The sequence below is a fragment of the Syngnathus typhle genome, linkage group LG12, assembly GCF_033458585.1.
Source record: "Syngnathus typhle isolate RoL2023-S1 ecotype Sweden linkage group LG12, RoL_Styp_1.0, whole genome shotgun sequence".
Lineage (NCBI taxonomy): Eukaryota > Metazoa > Chordata > Actinopteri > Syngnathiformes > Syngnathidae > Syngnathus > Syngnathus typhle.
Genome location: NC_083749.1, coordinates 5,543,200 through 5,560,916, shown reverse-complemented (window position 1 = coordinate 5,560,916; position 17,717 = coordinate 5,543,200). Strand labels below are relative to the sequence as shown.

The window sequence follows — 17,717 nt, the reverse complement described above, 5'->3', positions numbered from 1 at the left end:
CGTTTCGTAAACAGGAAAGGGGCGTGGCCAACGAGTAGCCAGCTCCACGTTGTGGACATATGTCCATGTGGATTGGCAGGAAGTCTCCGATATTTTACCTGTAATTGATCTCCTCTGGACACACTTACACAGCTCCAAAGCTTTTCGAACTTGCTCATTTTATTAATTCCGGTAAGTGTTGACGAGTGTCATGGCTGCTGCAGCCGTGCGCCAGCCACGTAATGCCGATCAGACTTGTTTGTGCTTGCATGTGCTGTACGATAGACGCTTGCTTTCCAATCACTGCAATACTTTATTTACATGCATCTTGCAAGCCTTTCGAGGTTAATACTTGAGTGGAGGCAAACGATCATTAAAGCGCGTTTCTTCTCGTCAGCATTTGTTGGTCACAGTGAAGAAAAAATGTGACAGCCCTCAGCTTGACTTGAAAGTTTGTAAATAAATAGTTTGCTAGCAGTAGTAGATTTACTGCGTATTTATTTTATATGCGTTCATACATACATTTATATACACTCATACATAAATATAAGTACACTGACACATACTGGACACACACACTACGTAAGCTCGTGACGTCATCTGGTTTCTGCCTCTACTCCACAGAGGTCATGGCCTTTCTTGGGACTGCAGTTAGGCGATTGGTGTCGGTGGGATGCCCCCCGCTCACCACCCCACTGTGCCGCACAAGTTGTCGGACCTACAGTTCCGAGCACACCACAGAGAAGAGCGTCCCCTATGAGAAGACACTCAAACAAGATGACACAGTCACATCCGGGCCAACTAAACCTTTACCGAGGTTTGCATTCATAAGATTAACTGTATTTGGTTGCTATGACGTCTTAATAATTTGTTCTCCTGTCTCTTTGTTCAGGTCAGCTGATGTAGTGGTGATCGGTGGAGGCAGTCTGGGATGTCAGACCGTCTACCACCTTGCTAAAATGGGCATGACCAATGTGGTTCTGCTGGAGAGGGACCGACTGACTGCTGGAACCACCTGGCACACAGCGGGTAATAGACTGAAAGTTTGCGCATGCTTGTGGTTTTTCAAGAACCAGGAGATGCTCAGGGCATTGCGACTGAGAAGGTGCATTGACCAAAGAAAATGTTTCTGTGTGTGTTTCTCTGGGCCTTTCTTCTAGGCCTTCTGTGGCAGCTCCGCCCGAGCGACGTTGAAGTGGAGCTGCTGGCCCACACTCGTAACGTAATCAGCAAAGACCTGGAGGAAGAGACGGGCCTCCACACTGGCTGGATCCAGAATGGAGGACTCTTCATCGCCTCCAACAAGCAGCGTCTGGACGAGTACAAACGCCTCATGTCGGTGAGAAACGAGACACAACTGCCAATTATTGCATTTTCTTACGCATGCTTTAAAAATAAAGTTGCTGTTTGGTTCTATACATGTTACACGTGTAGATAACTGCTTTGATTACTTTGAGTCTACCGGTGCCAAGAGTCTCAAGTTCAACTCATGCAATGCAATTCCCCACCGTAGAGACTCCTCTTGCATAGTTGATCATATATTGAAAATGTTACTTTTCAATGTCATAACCACTCTCCAATTTCCAGCTGGGGAAAGTTTACGGTATCGAATCCCATGTGCTGTCACCTGCTGAGACCAAGGACCTTTACCCTCTGATGAACGTTGATGACCTCTATGGGACCCTTTACGTGCCCAAAGATGGTACCATGGATCCTGCGGGCACCTGCACCACCCTGAGCAGAGCTGCCTCTGCTAGGGGAGCCACGGTAACATTTACTCATCACAGTGTCACAAAATGCAGATAGCTACCATTTCTGTGATGCCCTTCTAAATCAGGTGATTGAGAACTGCCCTGTTACCGATATCAAAGTGCGCGCGGATGACCTCGGGGTCAACAGGGTGAAGGCAGTGGAGACCCCGCACGGCACCATCGAGACACCGTGTGTGGTCAACTGTGCAGGTCAGGCAATCAAATGTTTTGTTTGTCAGACACACAAAAAAAAAATGCAAATGAGTAAATGCTAAAGTTAGAAGTGCTATCATTGCATATATTTAGAATAGAAGGTGACATTAATATCTTGTACAGGAGTGTGGGCCACCAAGTTGGGGAACATGGCTGGAGTGAAAGTGCCCCTCGTTGCCATGCATCACGCCTATGTGGTCACAGAGAGAATTGAAGGCATTCAGGTACTTTTAGAGACCATGCTGGCTGGTAGAAACTCTTGATACAACCAGCAGAGGGCACTGTAACCATTTAAATGCAACATGTAAAAACCTCAGCTGGTTTCGTGTGTGTGTTTTTTTTGCGTGTGTACATATTCTAATTGTCTTAGGCTGGCCGTGTATTTACAAGTCCTATCTGAAGTGACACTGCTTAACTTTGTCATGTGTATCAAATTAGCAAATGTGCACCGAGCCAGTGGGCAGATGTGTAACAGTGCTCATCCTCCAGAGGCTGATGCTTTTTAAGCCAGAACTCGTCTCTCTTATCTAGTTTAAGAGGAGCTTAGGCAGCATTACTGCTCCATCACGCGCTCACACACGCGTCCATAAAATGGAATAAAGTAAGTGGTTGTAGGCCCAGTCACTAAAAAGTGTTTTCTTTCTAATGGTCAGCCGGGGGCGACTTAACTGGTCATATTTTGTCGGGGAAAAACTATTTGCTTGTCACACTGATTTATGACGATAGTAAAAGTTTTCTTGGTGAGTTTACAGTTTGATTCACAACACATTTTTTTCTCATCCATTGTATTATTGGTTGTAAATTATGTCACCGTTTAAAGGGAAATGATAAATGCCTCGTTTGTGGGGAGGGCTTTTACATTAGACTGAAAATACCTCCACAATGTTGACACTGAGCAATGAAGCTGATGCTAATCTTAATGCAGCTCTGCTTACCTATTGCAATGTCTTAGTAGTGTCTCGAGCCTGACAATGACCTTTGCTTGAAAGTGGCCCAAGCTAGCGGTTTCTTTTGTCTTTCTCGTTTGTCTTTTCTTTTGTCCTTTTGTGAAGGTGAGGCGTTCGAACATTTTGTTCCATCTGTGCAGAATATGCCAAATGTGAGGGACCATGATGCATCGGTGTACCTGCGTCTCCAAGGTGACGCCTTGTCCGTGGGTGGCTACGAACAAAACCCTATCTTTTGGGATGAGGTAAATAGTCGTGTAACCTCTTAATGCATCGCTATCAAACTCAAGGCCCGGGGGCCAGATACGGCCTGTCAGATCATTTTATGTGGCTCGCAAAGACAAATTTTACATTGACTTTGTCATTACAAAAATTACAAATGATCTTCACTTTTTAAAAAATAGGGTTATTGTTAGCAATTTTTATTACCGAACAGTTTTTACTAGTCTCTGATTTCACTGACAGTCATAATGGCCCTCCGAGGGAAACTGACTACAATGCGTGCCAAAAATGTGTTTGACACCCCTGTCTTAATGTGCTGTATGATGTCATCATTGTTGTATTTCAGCAGTGACATCATAAACATGGCATGACTTGCATCTCAGCATCCTCAAACAATTTCAGAAGGAATTTCTATTTCACCCTTATTACACAATTCTACGCAGCGCAATACCACAGGGGGTTGCTTTTGATGCAGACATCAAAATGAATGTCTTTACTCCTAGTTGTGCAAATCTCTCATCCTCGTGCAATGTTCTTTAGTGAGAGAGCGTTGGCTTTTCTCATGTTAATCACAAAATCAAACACATCACGTAGCTCATTCTGTCGACTTCACATCCTCGCCCGTTTAATCTGTTCTTCTTTCAACTGACTCAAACCCTCAACGTGTGTGCAATTTGTTACGCTGTCGTCCTTTTTGAAACTTTTTAAATTATGTTTTGTTTCTTGACCTTTTATTGGAGTGAAAAAAAAAAGAGTGCACAGGTTAATTAAGTACAACCCTGAAAGAACATTCAGTCATTATTGCTGTCGCTCTATGTTGCTGGCGAAGGTAGTTGAACAAAGATAAATTATTTCGAGCAAAGTTTGATGGGTGTGTTAGTTCTTATCTCTTTATCAAAGCAGATTAGCGGTTCCTCAGTTTGGGTTTATTAATTTGTGCAGGTGTACCTAATGTTGTGGCCCATAAGTGCAAATTGCCTTCGTGTAACGGCTTTCCGAAGTGACTCGATCAAACAGTTCGACTTCATCTTTGGTGACTTTGCGTCTTTGTGCCGGGTGGCGTACGCCGCCGACGTGATTCATGCGTGCCGGAGCCACTTCTTAATCTTTTCTCCTTGTTCTGCAGCCGAGCGCTGGCTTTGATCGCTTTGGAGGAGAAAGAGGAGATGAGAGTTAGCGAGAATAGAGGGCGAAGTAAGAAGGATTGATGTCTTGGGAAGGACGTGGAGGACTGTGCTCAATTGGACAAAAGCAATTTCCACTTGAGGAAGCTGTGCTTCGTAAGAACACAAAACTCCTGGGCTGCATCGTTCTTGAATTCTGTCCGAAACAGTAAACATGTCGATAAAACGGATTTGTTTTTTTCACATTTATTTGAATTGGACATTTTCAAATGAATAAGAATATATGATTGGTATATGTTTAATTTTTTTTTTCATTTTTTTCAGGTTTCTGATAAATTTGCCTTCAGCCTGTTTGACTTGGACTGGGATGTATTCATGCAACATATCGAGGGAGCTATCAACAGAGTTCCGGTTTTAGAACAGACTGGTATTAAATCCACTGTCTGTGGACCAGGTACAAGCACACAGACTCATTTTTTCCCAAAAAAAGATCTCTCACCATCAAATTTAGAAATGAATAGAATCTATCTGTGATTGTACCGAGTCGGATTTCTCCCAGAAACACTCATACCTAATTACAACGAAATAAATATGGAAATATGGAAAGATTATAATAAATGCAAATTAGTGATGAGGGGAGACTAATGGGTTTAGGAAGATCTGTCTGTCTGAAAATGAGTCTGATGACATCACCACATAGGCCTACTTTAAGGGAATTTCAAATTAAATCTTAATGACCATAACTTTGTTATAGTACTACAATATATTGCGATATTAGTCATGAAGAAAAGTAAAGTTTGTTTTCTTCTGCTAGTATAATGTAGACATTCAGTCTTTTTTTTTTGTCTACAGAATCCTTCACAGCAGACCATAAGCCGCTAATGGGAGAAGCTCCAGAGGTCAGAGGTTTCTTTTTGGGCTGTGGCTTCAACAGTGCTGGTAAGTTTTTTTTGTTTGTTTTTTTCAAGTAAATAAACTGTTTTGTTCGGTAGTCTGCAGTGCATATTTACATGATGTTCTCGTTTTGTAAGTCAACATCAAGATGAGCTTTCATATTTGACAGAGAAGGGAATTTTAATTTAATACTCAAAATAAATAGTTCTTGCCAACAGAAATGTAAATTTCCAGGAATTTGAGGGTTGATGGTTTTTACAGAAATTCAAGAAAATTCTTCACCAAACCTCCCACAGAATGCTTTTATTATTTGTTTGTTATATTAATTTTTGTAAATTATTTTTATACACTATTGTATATTTTTACATTATATTTGTGCCTGTTTTCTTATCACTCATAGTTGTCACACATTAGTCAGAAATCATAAATAATGTTATTAAAAACAAAAAAGATTACATAACCAAATGATTGTTCTGAATTTACTAAGGACCTTTAATCTTCCCCACTATTATACCTGAACTCTGACGGACACAAAGTAATCCAAAAGTGCCTCAGGTTAAAAGTGTCATTCCATTAAGTGACTTGACAGAGTTCACCTCTGACTTGAGACATGAAGAAATGCCAGCGTCAAGAAAGATGCATCGTGCGGAGGTGTAAATGTTAAAGTCGTCGGCGTAAGAGAAAGTACCCACAAAACAATCCACCGTTAGCCTGGGCTAAAGCTGAAGTCTCGTTATGAAATCCTTGCTCTGATGTCTCTCTCTGCAAAATGCGCCATCCCCCCGCCCGGCCGCCGTCTCATCTCACATCTCTTATCGCACAGAACACATTCACGTCACACAGCGGCTTACTTGGAGCACTGTTTGGGTTTGGGAGAAACCACCGGGCTAAAGTTCAGCACTTGCTTCAAGTGCTTCCTTTCGGTAATTGTACTCGTTGCCAGGCAACATTGAATTACCTTGGCGATGTCAGAGCATCGGTCAGAACTCATAAGAGTTTTTGTTTGTAGTGATGATTATGGGCATGTAATTGCTCTTAACCACTGGATGGTTTTTGCCATGTCGGGCCATTTTATATAATCACAATAATTAGCACCTTCATCTCAGTGATATTTGGTACGGTACTTAAAATTGCCTGTACTTTAGGCAGTGATGCTTTTAGAAAAGTAATAAGTGCAATTAGTCTGAGTGCTGCAACGCTCTTTAGCAGATTTGGAATCGCTAATGCAAAAAAAAAAGTGAAACCACAATAACAAGTTAATTAAGACCTGCATGATGGTTTCTATTACCAATTTCAAAAAATTAAATCATGGTAAAATGGGATAAAAAAAAAAAAAAACCTTATAATTTGTGGCGCTCTACTCTCATGAAGTTTATATGAGGTCAGGCTTGTAATGACTGTTTGTTTGTGGAAAATGCATCCAGGCTGCAGTGCACCCCCATTTGCCTTTTTTTTTTTAATTTATTTTTTTTATGGGGGCGGAACAATGTATGCCAACTGACTCACGAGCCTTACCCCAGCTGCCCTTCATGGTCCCATCAAGCTGTGTGCAACCAGAAGAAGTCATGCGTTGTACAGCTGTGGATGAAGTTGGGGTCTTTGCCAAAGCGGGCAGTTGCATGCATGCTATCTTATTATTGCAGCGAGGTGGTGGTTAGGGCAAATAAAGCGGGTGTAAGTAGTTGCTTTGTGTCTATTTTGGAAGAAATGTTAGAGGTATTATCAAAAGTGTTGCAGGAGAGGGAATAATGGCTTGGATGCGGAATGTTATTGGATATTATTATCGAAAGGAAAGCTTTGACGTTGACATTTGGGTTACAATTGCGGTTGAAATACATTTTTCTTCAGCTGGTTTTAAAAAGAAATACATGGAAAGAGGATTTTATACAATGTTCTTGTATGCTGTGACGTCAACCCATCATTTCCTTAGCAATCCAGCCTCTCTATTTAAATTCAATTTCTGAGCGTTTGTGAAAGCGGCACATGAGAAAGGAGCAGGAGAGACAGATAGAGACACAGTGGGGAACAAATGTTTGCGCAGCACGAGCGAACGGTAATAGAGCGGCACGCAGACAGCCGAGTAGGAAACGAGGAGACGAGGAGTCCTGATGAGATGAGTGGACGCACGAACACTCGCACGCCAATGCGTTCTCGCACGTCAGCCCGGTTATCTCGAGTGACATTTATCAGTGCCACCTCGCCCCGCTGCTTGTCCAAGTGTCTCGGGAGAACTCTGTCATCCCGCTGTTCTCCTCCCCACCATCCATCCGTTCAGACGTCCACCTCCGACCCGGCCCCGGAGTGACGACACTGGCAGATGTGTGAAATGATCCTAGATGGGGAGAAAGTGAGAGAGCGCTGATGGGGGGATGAAAGAAAGATGCAAGGCCACTCGGGTTGCGCCGCTGCATATTGATGCTGTGTCGCAACACACACACATATGCAAATTGCTAAGAAGGGAACTAAAGGGGAGGGGGCGCTTCGAGGGAAAAACTCATTAATGCTGCTCTGTTGGGACCAAGATGGCTGAAATACTAATTGGAAGTTAGTGTCGGGGTCAACTAACTTTCCAAATGCTTTTTTTTGAGGAGGTCGCAATAAAATCATGATGTGAATTTCTCTTTTCATTTTCTTCACTTTCTGTTTGCTTATTTTAATGGCAGCGTGTTAGCGATATTTTGACTATGGAAACTGTCATTTAGATTCTCTAATTTTTGCCAGGTATGATGTTGGGAGGTGGCTGTGGTCGCGAGCTAGCTCATTGGATTATCCACGGCCGCCCTGAGAAGGACATGTATGGATATGATATTAGGTAGGTGCAAAAAAAAAACATACTAATGTATCATAATGGCCAAAAATTTCAATCTGCACGATTGGGACTTTTAATACGCAATGCTCGTTTGAATTTCCATGTCAGGCGTTTCCATAACTCGCTGACAGACAACCAACGGTGGATCAGAGAGCGGAGCCACGAGTCGTACGCAAAGAATTACTCCGTGGTGTTCCCGTTTGATGAGCCCTTGGCGAGCAGAAACATGAGGAAGGATCCGTTCCATCAGGTAGCTGACAGCTTTTAAGCGATGCTTCACAAGCACAAACACTTTGTGCATATTTTATAATGCCTGCTGACGGAAAGACGGATATTATTAAAAGTTTTGTTTGCTCTACACACTTGCAGCATGCTACAATATTTCCCATTGAGATCAATTTGTATATGAAGGTATTAAATCCAGAGTCCAAACAGTCGCCACATTCAAATCTTAATTAGCTCCACTCAAAATTAAACACATTTAACACATTGGTCGGCAATAACAACGCGTACCACACTTTTTGTCGGTGTGTCATTGATTGTATCGTTTGCAGTCAAAGTGCGTGTTTGTGATTAATGTCTTTCGGCGTCAAACTCTGACTCCTTTTTTTGTTGTCTAGCCAGCGTCTCATTTAATTCCTTTGTCATTGTCATTTCTCCCCTCCGTCCCTCCTTCATCCTTTCACCCTCTGTTGCCTTTTCATGCGGTCAGAAAAACGATCGAGGCTGAAACAGAAGGCAGTTAGCCGTGTCACTCTTCTTCCGTGGCTACGTTTATTAATGCGATCCCGCCATGGCGACTATAAATGACGCACTTATCTCCGCTCGCCGAGTCTCGCATGTCTTTCAACTTCCCTTTACGCCCGACACAAATTCCTAATGGATCCTTGCCGTCGTATTTAAACATTAATGGCCCACTTAGTCTTCCTTCCTCTTTGCTGACTTCATTTAACTGCCACGTTGTCTGACAGGGTCTGTCCTTGTACATGCTGCTCAGCGTTTTTCTGCACAACAGATTGCGTTAACTAACGTTTGTTACTGTCGACTGTTATTTTGTCATTTTTTTTATGGGAGCTCATTACTTCGCCAAAGAAGGTCATGTTTGCCAATTTCAGCAGCAAACTAGTTCAGGCTCAACACTGCCTCTGCTGGTCGCTGCCTTGTACTGCACTCAAATTTGCTGTCGACTGTTATTTTGTTTGTTTTTTTCATGGGAGCTCATTACTTCAACAAAGAAGGAGGTAATGTTTGCCAATTTCAGAAGCAAACTAGTTCAGACTCAACCCTGCCTCTGCTGGTCGCTGCCCTGTACTGCACTCGAATTTGCTTCGATAATTCCAAAACGCAATTACGCATCATGCTCCCGTTTTACTATTCCCTGGCCCGAGTGGTCACGTGTCAACGTCAGCTTTCTCCATTCTAATTATGGCACCTTTTTCACCCCCATCTTAACGAGCATGTGTTTGCTACTCGTGAGTAACTTTCCTGCGCGACCAGGCTGCTCTAACCTTCGTCTCGGAGCCTTTTAAGACCCACGCTAATCACTTGCTAAGAGAGATCACCTAGCAACTGGCCTTCCTTCAGCCAGTGAGCAGTGTTGACAGTTTTAGTAGCAGCCCTGGGAAGAAAATTAAAAAAAAAAGTCCATTATTGTCTTAATAAGTCGTGGGTGTGTGTGCGATACTGGTCTCACCACGACATAGAGGTACTTAGTGTTCACTTGTTCCTTTGAAACTAATTAGATGGAGTCTTTTTAGGAGCCACCGTGAGCCCGCTTTTGTAACACTAACAGGGGCCTCTCTGACGTGGCTGCTTGCACGTTTGCTGTGTAGCAAAGATGGTAAATATAGCTCGGTGTGGGAAGGCTTGGCAGGAGACGGCTAACACATCAGACACCTACAGTAGCAACAGTGGGCGATTGTCAATTCCAGCGAGGAGGAGGTGAAGCATTTTATTCCGATGCGTTCCATCATATCGAAAAAATTAAGAGACATTTTATGTAATTTGTGCGATTATTGATTTTAGTCACAGAGTCTATTTATACTTCTTTTTTTTTTTTTGGACATTGATATTTTTATCCCGGATGGCTATCGGCGTAAGCTTGCATGATTCACAGTTTTAAAAGGAAACGCATAAATATATTACTGGAAAGGAGAGTGTGTTTCAAAGGAAAAAATATTCTACTACCATCACAAAAAACATCTACATTTTTTTTTTCCCAATTTTAAATAAAAGCAACCTCCCAGTTTGTAGATACGTCCATCCAACTCTAAAGTAATCACTTGACTATCATACCCTGAGCTCTGCAAGCTTTTTCCTTCCCTCTTAACTGTCAATTGCCTTTTCTTTGCAGGTGCTGACAGAGCAAGGCTGCGTCTTCCAGGAGAGACACGGCTGGGAGAGACCGGGCTGGTTCACCAAGGACGGACAAGCTCCTGTGAGACAAACACACACATATTAAAACCACACTTGCACCGTCAAAAGCAAACTAATCCCGGCAAGTGATGTAGCTTGTAGTTGTGCAGGCACATCGCACTGAGTAGTAATTCCAAATCCCTCTCCTCGTTTTTGTTTATCTATGTTGTTGGGAAGGTTAAAGATTACGATTATTATGGCGCCTATGACATCAAGACGAATCAGCAGTATAAATACAACGAGCTGCTGGGCAAGGAATACACCTTTAACTTCCCACCTCATCACGATGTGGTAAGAATGAGCCTGGCCATCGGGTTAGATATGAACGTTTTGGTTCTCGAGTGCTCACGGTAGATTTTTTTTTTTTTCTTCTTCTTCCCTCCCAAATGCAGATCAAAAGCGAGTGCCTGTCGTGCAGGCACGCCGTTGCCGTGTTTGACATGTCCTACTTTGGAAAGTTCTATCTCACCGGTCCAGATGCCAAGAAAGCAGCCGATTGGCTGTTCACTGCCGATGTCAACAAGAAGCCAGGTCGGTGTGACTAGCCAACGCATCTCATATACATAGAGGGTAGCGACAGATGGTGGAGAAGGATTGACAGTTTCAAAATGAGGCGAGACATCAAAATGAGCAGTATATTTTCTCAATCACCTCCAATTAAGCATTCGGAGCCCGTAGTGTTGTGAAATGAAGTACTTTATCACTTAGCGAGGCAGGATCAAGTTCGTCTGATTAAAAAAAAAATGCAGCCAACAGCAACTGTTAGTCCCAGAAGAGACTGAGTATACATTCGAATTAGCACCCAGACACACGTGATGTTTCATGTCAATCACCTATTGCTGTGCGTGATGGCTGAAGGACAGTCACGGTTTAGCATGTCCCCCAGCCAGCCGGGTGACGGGCGCGTTTTATGTCTCTTGAAATTATACACAGATGTCATTCGACACGATGTCGCCAGCGGTCTGGCGGTGACTGTTTCTGCCAGTGATGCGCTCGGTTGACATTTCCGTTTTAATAGGGGTTCACGTTCAGCCGCGGTAGCTTCGGAACAAAATAAAAAAAGGGTTTACGTGTTATTGGTACAGCTTCTGACAAGCACTGCTGCCAGGAATCGCACACGGGCTTCAAAAGTGTGTCAAGACAAACGAGGCAGATCTGATGTGTTCTCCTTTGAGGTTTGGGGATAGGCCTTTGAAGAAATCACTCTATTGATGCAAAAAAAGATTTTCTCAAAAGTCCTCTGACAATGTATAGAAAAGCTCACTAAAAACAAAAAGTCAAATACACGTGCATTTTTATCTGGTACAGTTTAATACCCTTGTTTTTTTTTTTTTATTGTCTTAGTGTATTTCAGAATTTTACGTGTGTTTGTGTTTTGCAGGTTCCACTGTGTATACCTGCATGCTGAATTCAAGAGGTGGGACGGAAGCTGATCTGACAGTGAGCAGACTCGAATCAGGAGCCGCCAACCTCCCGCTGGCACCTGAGTCAAATGGTAAGTTTGAAGGATAAAATTAAAAAATCCTGTCTTCAGTGTCAATATGTCTTGTTCCATTTGTCCTTCAAATTACTACCCACCTTTTCTGGAAAATTGACATCAGGAGTTTGTGACTGTTAAATTACAGGTTGTCTTCCTGTCTTTTTTTTTTTGTAAACCAGAAAGTGACCTTTTTTTTTTTAAGTGGTTGAATTTCTATAATTTCTACCAAAGGTGATGCGTACTACCTGGCCATCGGAGGCGGCGTTGCCGAGCACAACTGGAACCACATTCGAACCGTTCTCCAGGACCAGGGCTTCCGCTGCCAGCTAACGGACCACTCAGAGGACATGGGCATGATCAGCATCCAGGGACCCAAGAGGTAAGGTGGGCAAACATGCACTCAAGCTATTCATTGGACTTGAACAGCTTGATTTTGAATAAAAAAAGAAACGTTTTTAAGCTTTTAACCAGCGCACATATTCCGAAACCTCTCCAATCTTTGGATTCCCACTCAGTCACATTCTGCTCTACTTATATGTTGTGTTGATGGCATCCCCTTGAGGAGTCTTTTTTTCCATCTTCTCTTGATCTTGCTATATTCTCCCCCAGCCGCACTTTTCTTTTATCCTCAACCAACTCTCATAATCTTCTCCTCACCCCAACACCCGCCCTCCACCTTCTCCTCTTGCTGTGAACATTTGCGTCAAAGCACTATCGAGTGCGTCACTAGCTCCAGGAGTCTGTCACACTAAAACTATGTGTGTGTGTGTGCTCATTTCATTATAGATTCACACAACTAATTGAATGTTGACTATGGGAATTATTGAGTGGTTCTTGACTGGTGTGAACATATGAAGTAATTAAGGCATGTATTAGCTCCAGAGAATGGAACTGGGGTGAAGTTCTGATAATTAACATGGACGTTTTGCGTGTTTTTTTATTGGAATTCTGAGAGGCCGTGTTTAATAAGGGGTCTCGTGAGAATTCAGTCGGACACCAAGTGCTGTGTTATGTTGAATGCACGCTACTATTAATCAACAGCAACCTTACTGTGCAAGTTTTTGATGCATGTGTAATCCCCCAAAGACGATAGAATGGAACCCCCAAAGTCATTTGTCCATTGAAATAAAAATACTGTATATATGCGGATAAGCTAGCATGTCCAAGAATGTGATTGGTGGTTGCGAGTTCTCACGAAGGAGCACCTTTAACCTTTTCACAGCTTATTTATAGCTAATTGTCCTTTTTTCGTGTGTTCTCGAGTTCAATGAACAAAGCGTAGCTTCAGGGAGTGCAGAAGTGAGACGACAGGGCCCCGCACGCATCACTGCACGCCTGCGACTGCATCGATTGCTTTTTGAGAAAAATCCAACATGTTCCCCCAACTTCACTTGTGGCTTCCTGACGTTTGGTTTTGCTCCTGCAAAAATATCCTTCAGAGGCATTGAGTTCTTTCACTGACCCCCCCACCCCACCCTTCAAAGTGTACAAGAAGCAAAGTAAGCTAAACTTAGTGCTTTTTTTGCCGCTGACTCATTTTTATGTAATATCGATTTTGTGCGTGTGTGTTAGTGGGAGAGGTTATCACGGGAGCACCTTTTTAGATTGCTTGTGAGCCATGAGCTCTTTTTTTTTCTCCCCTTCTTCTTCTTTTACCTCTGAAGTCTTATCACATCTATCTCAGTGTAATACGTCTTATACGAGAGCAGGATTTTCAAAGTGTGGCAAAGTGAGCTTCCCATAAAAAGCAGCTTTTCATATTACATTATGCCCTCTTTAACAAACTGATGTGCTCGTACATTAAACATTTTATTTTGAATGTGTAAAACATTTGATGAGTTAGTTTTAAATAATAAAAACTGAAATAAATAGAAATAAAATACATCAATAAAAATGATAAAAAATATATTTTAATGATGAGTTCGTTTTAAATAATAAAAATATTTTATATTTTATTTTTAATGTCTAAAACACGTGTTAGTTTTCAATAATAATAAAATATATTTTGTCTTATTGATGATTCCTTGTTTGCTCGCCTTGTCTAGTCGAGAGGTGCTACAAGAGGTGTTGGACACAGACCTCAGCAATGAAGCCTTTCCTTTTTCCACCCACAAAGTTGTCAAAGCGGCCGGCCACCAGGTGAGAATACGCACGAACCCGCACAGAGCACACAGTCGGGGGCTCGGCTTTTAATTGCAAGTGATGCATTTGATGACCTCAAAATAACCCTGATTTAATTTTCTTCTCAGCTCAACTGCTGCTCAATTTCGACTAGCGGTGGGTAATTAATCCAAATGGAGTTGGGATTTTCATTTTGGCTTCTCACTGTCATAGAAAAACTATGATGTGCCATACAGCAAGTTTAAAAATCAATCCAAATAATTATGATGATTTTTTTTTCCCTGTAATGGCCCAGCCAGTATGTCAGAGTAAGAATTACTGGAACTTTGGTCTTTGAAACTGACCAACACGGTCATTGGCCTACGACCAAAGCAAACGTGCTGTTCCGGCTCATGCAGCGCCTAACACATGCCCGAGCCCGCTGTCTTGGTTGCTCTTGCGTAAATTATTCAAAGCACAAGTGACTGGAGCCGGCATTTCTCTCGCAATGTTTGCGCATGTACACAAGTGTGTTGCTTGTGCGGCGTTGGTGCTGCTTACTGGTCTTGTCTGGGTGACATTTTAATGGCTGCAGTGTTGCGAGAACAAAACCCCCACCCCACCCCCTTATAACTCGCTTGAGGAACCAAGTGTGCCGCTTTGGGTCATTTGAATTCTTCTTGGTTTGTGTTTGCTCGTGTGCAACGTGTGTTTGATGCGGCAAGCGTGCAGATTTGTGAGCGTGCACTTTTGTGACCGCGCAGGGCAACATGTACATATGGGGCCCAGGGTGAACCTTGGCTGGCCAGATGGCCCAACTGTCACAGCGCCCACTGGGGAAACTGTTGGAGACATTTCTCTCCTTACTTCACACTTTTTTTTTTCTTTCCTCATTTGCTCACTAACTCATTTTTGCTATCAGGCCATCCTCTGAGCTTTAGCGTTGCCTTCTTGTCAAAGCGTTATTCAAATACAGAGGGACCTCTTCGGATTAACACAATCTATTTCGGAATGCAGATTTGTTCGTATTCAATTTCCCATGAGGGACCATGTAAAGTGAGTGAATCTGCCCCAGCGTCGTCATGCAGTGTCTGTTTTCTAAGAACGAGCTGTTGAGATTTTATCTAGCCATCCTCATCCCATTTTGGGATTCCTGAATTCTCTGCTGCAGAGATTGCAAGATTAGAACGATAGGAGACGGAGCAGACCATTTTCAAATGCTCCATCTTTCTATTAAAATCCAGATTTTCGCCTTTCAGTTTTTGGCTTTCGCCAGTTTTAAATGCATAAGTCCTTTTTCTCCTCCCCTGTCTTCCATCATTTCAACTCCAAAATGTAATTTTAAATGTCCTTTAAGGCATTTTTAGACATGTCATTTATAAAACAAAGATAATAATTGCATCTGTGCTCCTTATTTACTGTGTTTTATGTACTTTCTATTCATTTTGCTTTTCCTCTTCCTGGCTTCCTTCCTCTGTGTACAGACACTATTCAAATGCAATTCAATGTGGAGCTTCAAGATTAAATGTGTGCATTTGTGTGCTTGTGTTTGGCTGAGGATGCTTGTGCGTGCGTGTGTTTGTGTGTGTGTGCGTGTGTGTGTGTAGGCATGCCGCATCTTTTCTAAGCCTCCTCGTCTGTCGCTCTCTTCTAGGTACGAGCAATGCGTCTGTCCTTTGTCGGGGAGCTGGGCTGGGAGCTGCACGTTCCCAAAGACTCGTGCCTTCCCGTCTACCTCGCCGTCATGGCTGCCGGCGCCAAGCACGGCATCGTCAATTCAGGATACAGAGCCATCGATTCGCTCAGTATAGAGAAAGGTAACATGGACACTCAAGTCTGCTGGGAGCAATCAACATTTTTAGCCTTATTATGGAGATATAAATACTTCAGCTGGAGTGTGAAATTATTTCGGAGTAGCACGGCCTTTATTTATTATGAATGCATTTTTGCAGAGTTGGACAGTTCCATTAATGGAATGACTGTAATTAGGTTGTTGAATAACAAGCACCCTCCATTTTGTCAGGGTACCGTCACTGGCACGCCGACCTTCGCCCGGATGACACGCCTCTGGAGGCGGGGCTAGCCTTCACCTGCAAGTTGAAAAGCTCCATCCCCTTCCAGGGCCGCCATCGGCTGGAGAAGCAGAAGGAGGAAGGCCTCAGGAGACGCATCGTCTCCTTCACCATCGACGAGTCAGTCGAGCTTGCGTAGACCTTGACAGTTTTGAATCAGACAATATTGAACTGTGATACACTGGTGGAGCTAGAGGGGGGTCTGCAGGAGCACTGCCCCCCATGTAATATGCTTGGATCCCCTAAGTGCCAAGATAATTAACTCTTGGGTATTTTCCGACTTACAGGAAAGTGCCAATGTTTGGCCTGGAGGCAATCTTCCGTAATGGCGTCCCTGTTGGTCACCTACGGCGGGCTGACTATGGATTCTATATCGACAAGACAATCGGTTATGGCTACATCCGCAATCCCGATGGCGGAGTGGTAATTACGATCTTTCCCAATTCGGGTTCAGTCGAAAGCTTTTCAGTGCTACCTTTTGCCACCAATCCATTTGTTTTCACTTCATTATAATTTCGGCCCATCTTCAGGTGAGCGCTGATTTCATCAAGAGTGGCGAGTTCACCCTGGAGAGAATGGGAGTAACGTACAAGGCCACGGCCCACATCAGATCTCCATTTGACCCCGAGAACAAGCGCGTGAAAGGCATCTACGATTGACATGGACATCGACCAGAGTGAAAACCTCCTCCTCACATGTTTGACTTGCAGGTGCAAGGTTTCAATCAAATCTCAGGCAAATACAAAACTTTTATCCATGCTGTGACTGGTTGGGGATGCCGATGGTTCCGAGATGAAATGAATCCAATCTGAATGAGCCATCGCTAAGGGTCATTTCTGCCCTCGGCTTTTATGTGTAGCTGCTCGAGTTTAATAGCGAGTTTACTCATTAAATGATTCTGTAATTATTTCGAAAACAAGAAAGGTACCAAATTAATCTGAAAGAATCAAAAGCAAATTAGATTTGCATTGGAAATAGTTAAGTTAAAAAAAAAAAAACTGCCATAAAATGCAAAAAAAAAACACAAGACAAAATGAAATCAAAACGGCTTTAAAGTGAAATGAGAGCTTTACATTGTCAATTTAGAGGTTTACAACAATCTCTGTTCTCAGTCAAATGGTAATTTCAGTTTGTGTGGCAGGATACTTCAAAAGTATACACAGTAGTACATCGCTAACCTTGTTCGTGGCCCATCCTATGCAGTCTAACGGTATAACATTCGCCAGTTACACACGACTACCCCTGCAGGCTCTTTGAGTCACATTACAGATGACTGATGTCTATTATGAGAATCATGACTTGAGGGAGAGAAAAAAAAAAAAAATCCTTGCTCAATCTGATTTCAATGACATTGAGCACAAAAACAGAAAAAAAAATGTTGATGCACTTAATTACTTTTACATTTAATGTCCAGGATGAATAAGAAGCACCGAAGACTTTCTGTGAACGACTTCTTGTCTAATTATGTGGAAAAATTGTTTACAAAAAGAAATTGAATTGTGGCACGTTTAGTTTTGAATTGAGATGAGCGTGTCTGTCTGCGACAATTCATCTTTCTAATGGCCTATCGGGTTTTCAATTTCGATTGGATAAATCCTGCTTGTTTGATTGATTGTGTCTCATTGTGTTTCTATTGAAGCAAGCGGCTGCTCCATATCGTTAATGCGGCAACTGCTTCAACATCCATTGTCAAAAAATCGACCGGTACCAT

At 42.7% G+C, this 17,717-nt stretch overlaps 1 protein-coding gene across 2 annotated transcripts; it reads left to right on the top strand.

Annotated features, from left to right (window-relative positions):
• On the top strand, positions 1-17,618 carry sardh (sarcosine dehydrogenase). Of its 2 annotated transcripts, XM_061293552.1 has the most exons (22): positions 2-171; positions 604-796; positions 872-1,008; positions 1,140-1,318; positions 1,567-1,746; positions 1,817-1,940; positions 2,067-2,167; positions 3,031-3,135; positions 4,561-4,690; positions 5,089-5,175; positions 7,852-7,942; positions 8,048-8,189; positions 10,293-10,376; positions 10,532-10,645; positions 10,747-10,885; positions 11,736-11,849; positions 12,066-12,213; positions 13,880-13,973; positions 15,589-15,751; positions 15,958-16,126; positions 16,294-16,429; positions 16,537-17,618. In XM_061293552.1, the coding sequence occupies exons 2-22, from the start codon at positions 609-611 to the stop codon at positions 16,663-16,665; spliced, it is 2,754 nt and encodes a 917-aa protein (XP_061149536.1). In that variant the 5' UTR covers positions 2-171; positions 604-608; the 3' UTR covers positions 16,666-17,618. The 2 variants fall into 2 exon arrangements, with proteins under 2 accessions (XP_061149537.1, XP_061149536.1); XM_061293553.1 differs by lacking the exons at positions 15,589-15,751; positions 15,958-16,126; positions 16,294-16,429; positions 16,537-17,618 and adding an exon at positions 15,419-15,556 and having other exon boundaries at positions 1-171.
• Positions 17,619-17,717: the final 99 nt, after the last annotated feature.

Bases quoted from the DNA above. Each gene is read 5' to 3' on its own strand.
- sardh (XM_061293552.1), top strand. From the start codon at position 609: ATGGCCTTTCTTGGGACTGCAGTTAGGCGATTGGTGTCGGTGGGATGC. The intron at 3,136-4,560 runs GTAAATAGTCGT...CATTTTTTTCAG, and splicing joins ACCCTATCTTTTGGGATGAG to GTTTCTGATAAATTTGCCTT. The intron at 10,377-10,531 runs GTGAGACAAACA...GTTGTTGGGAAG, and splicing joins CCAAGGACGGACAAGCTCCT to GTTAAAGATTACGATTATTA.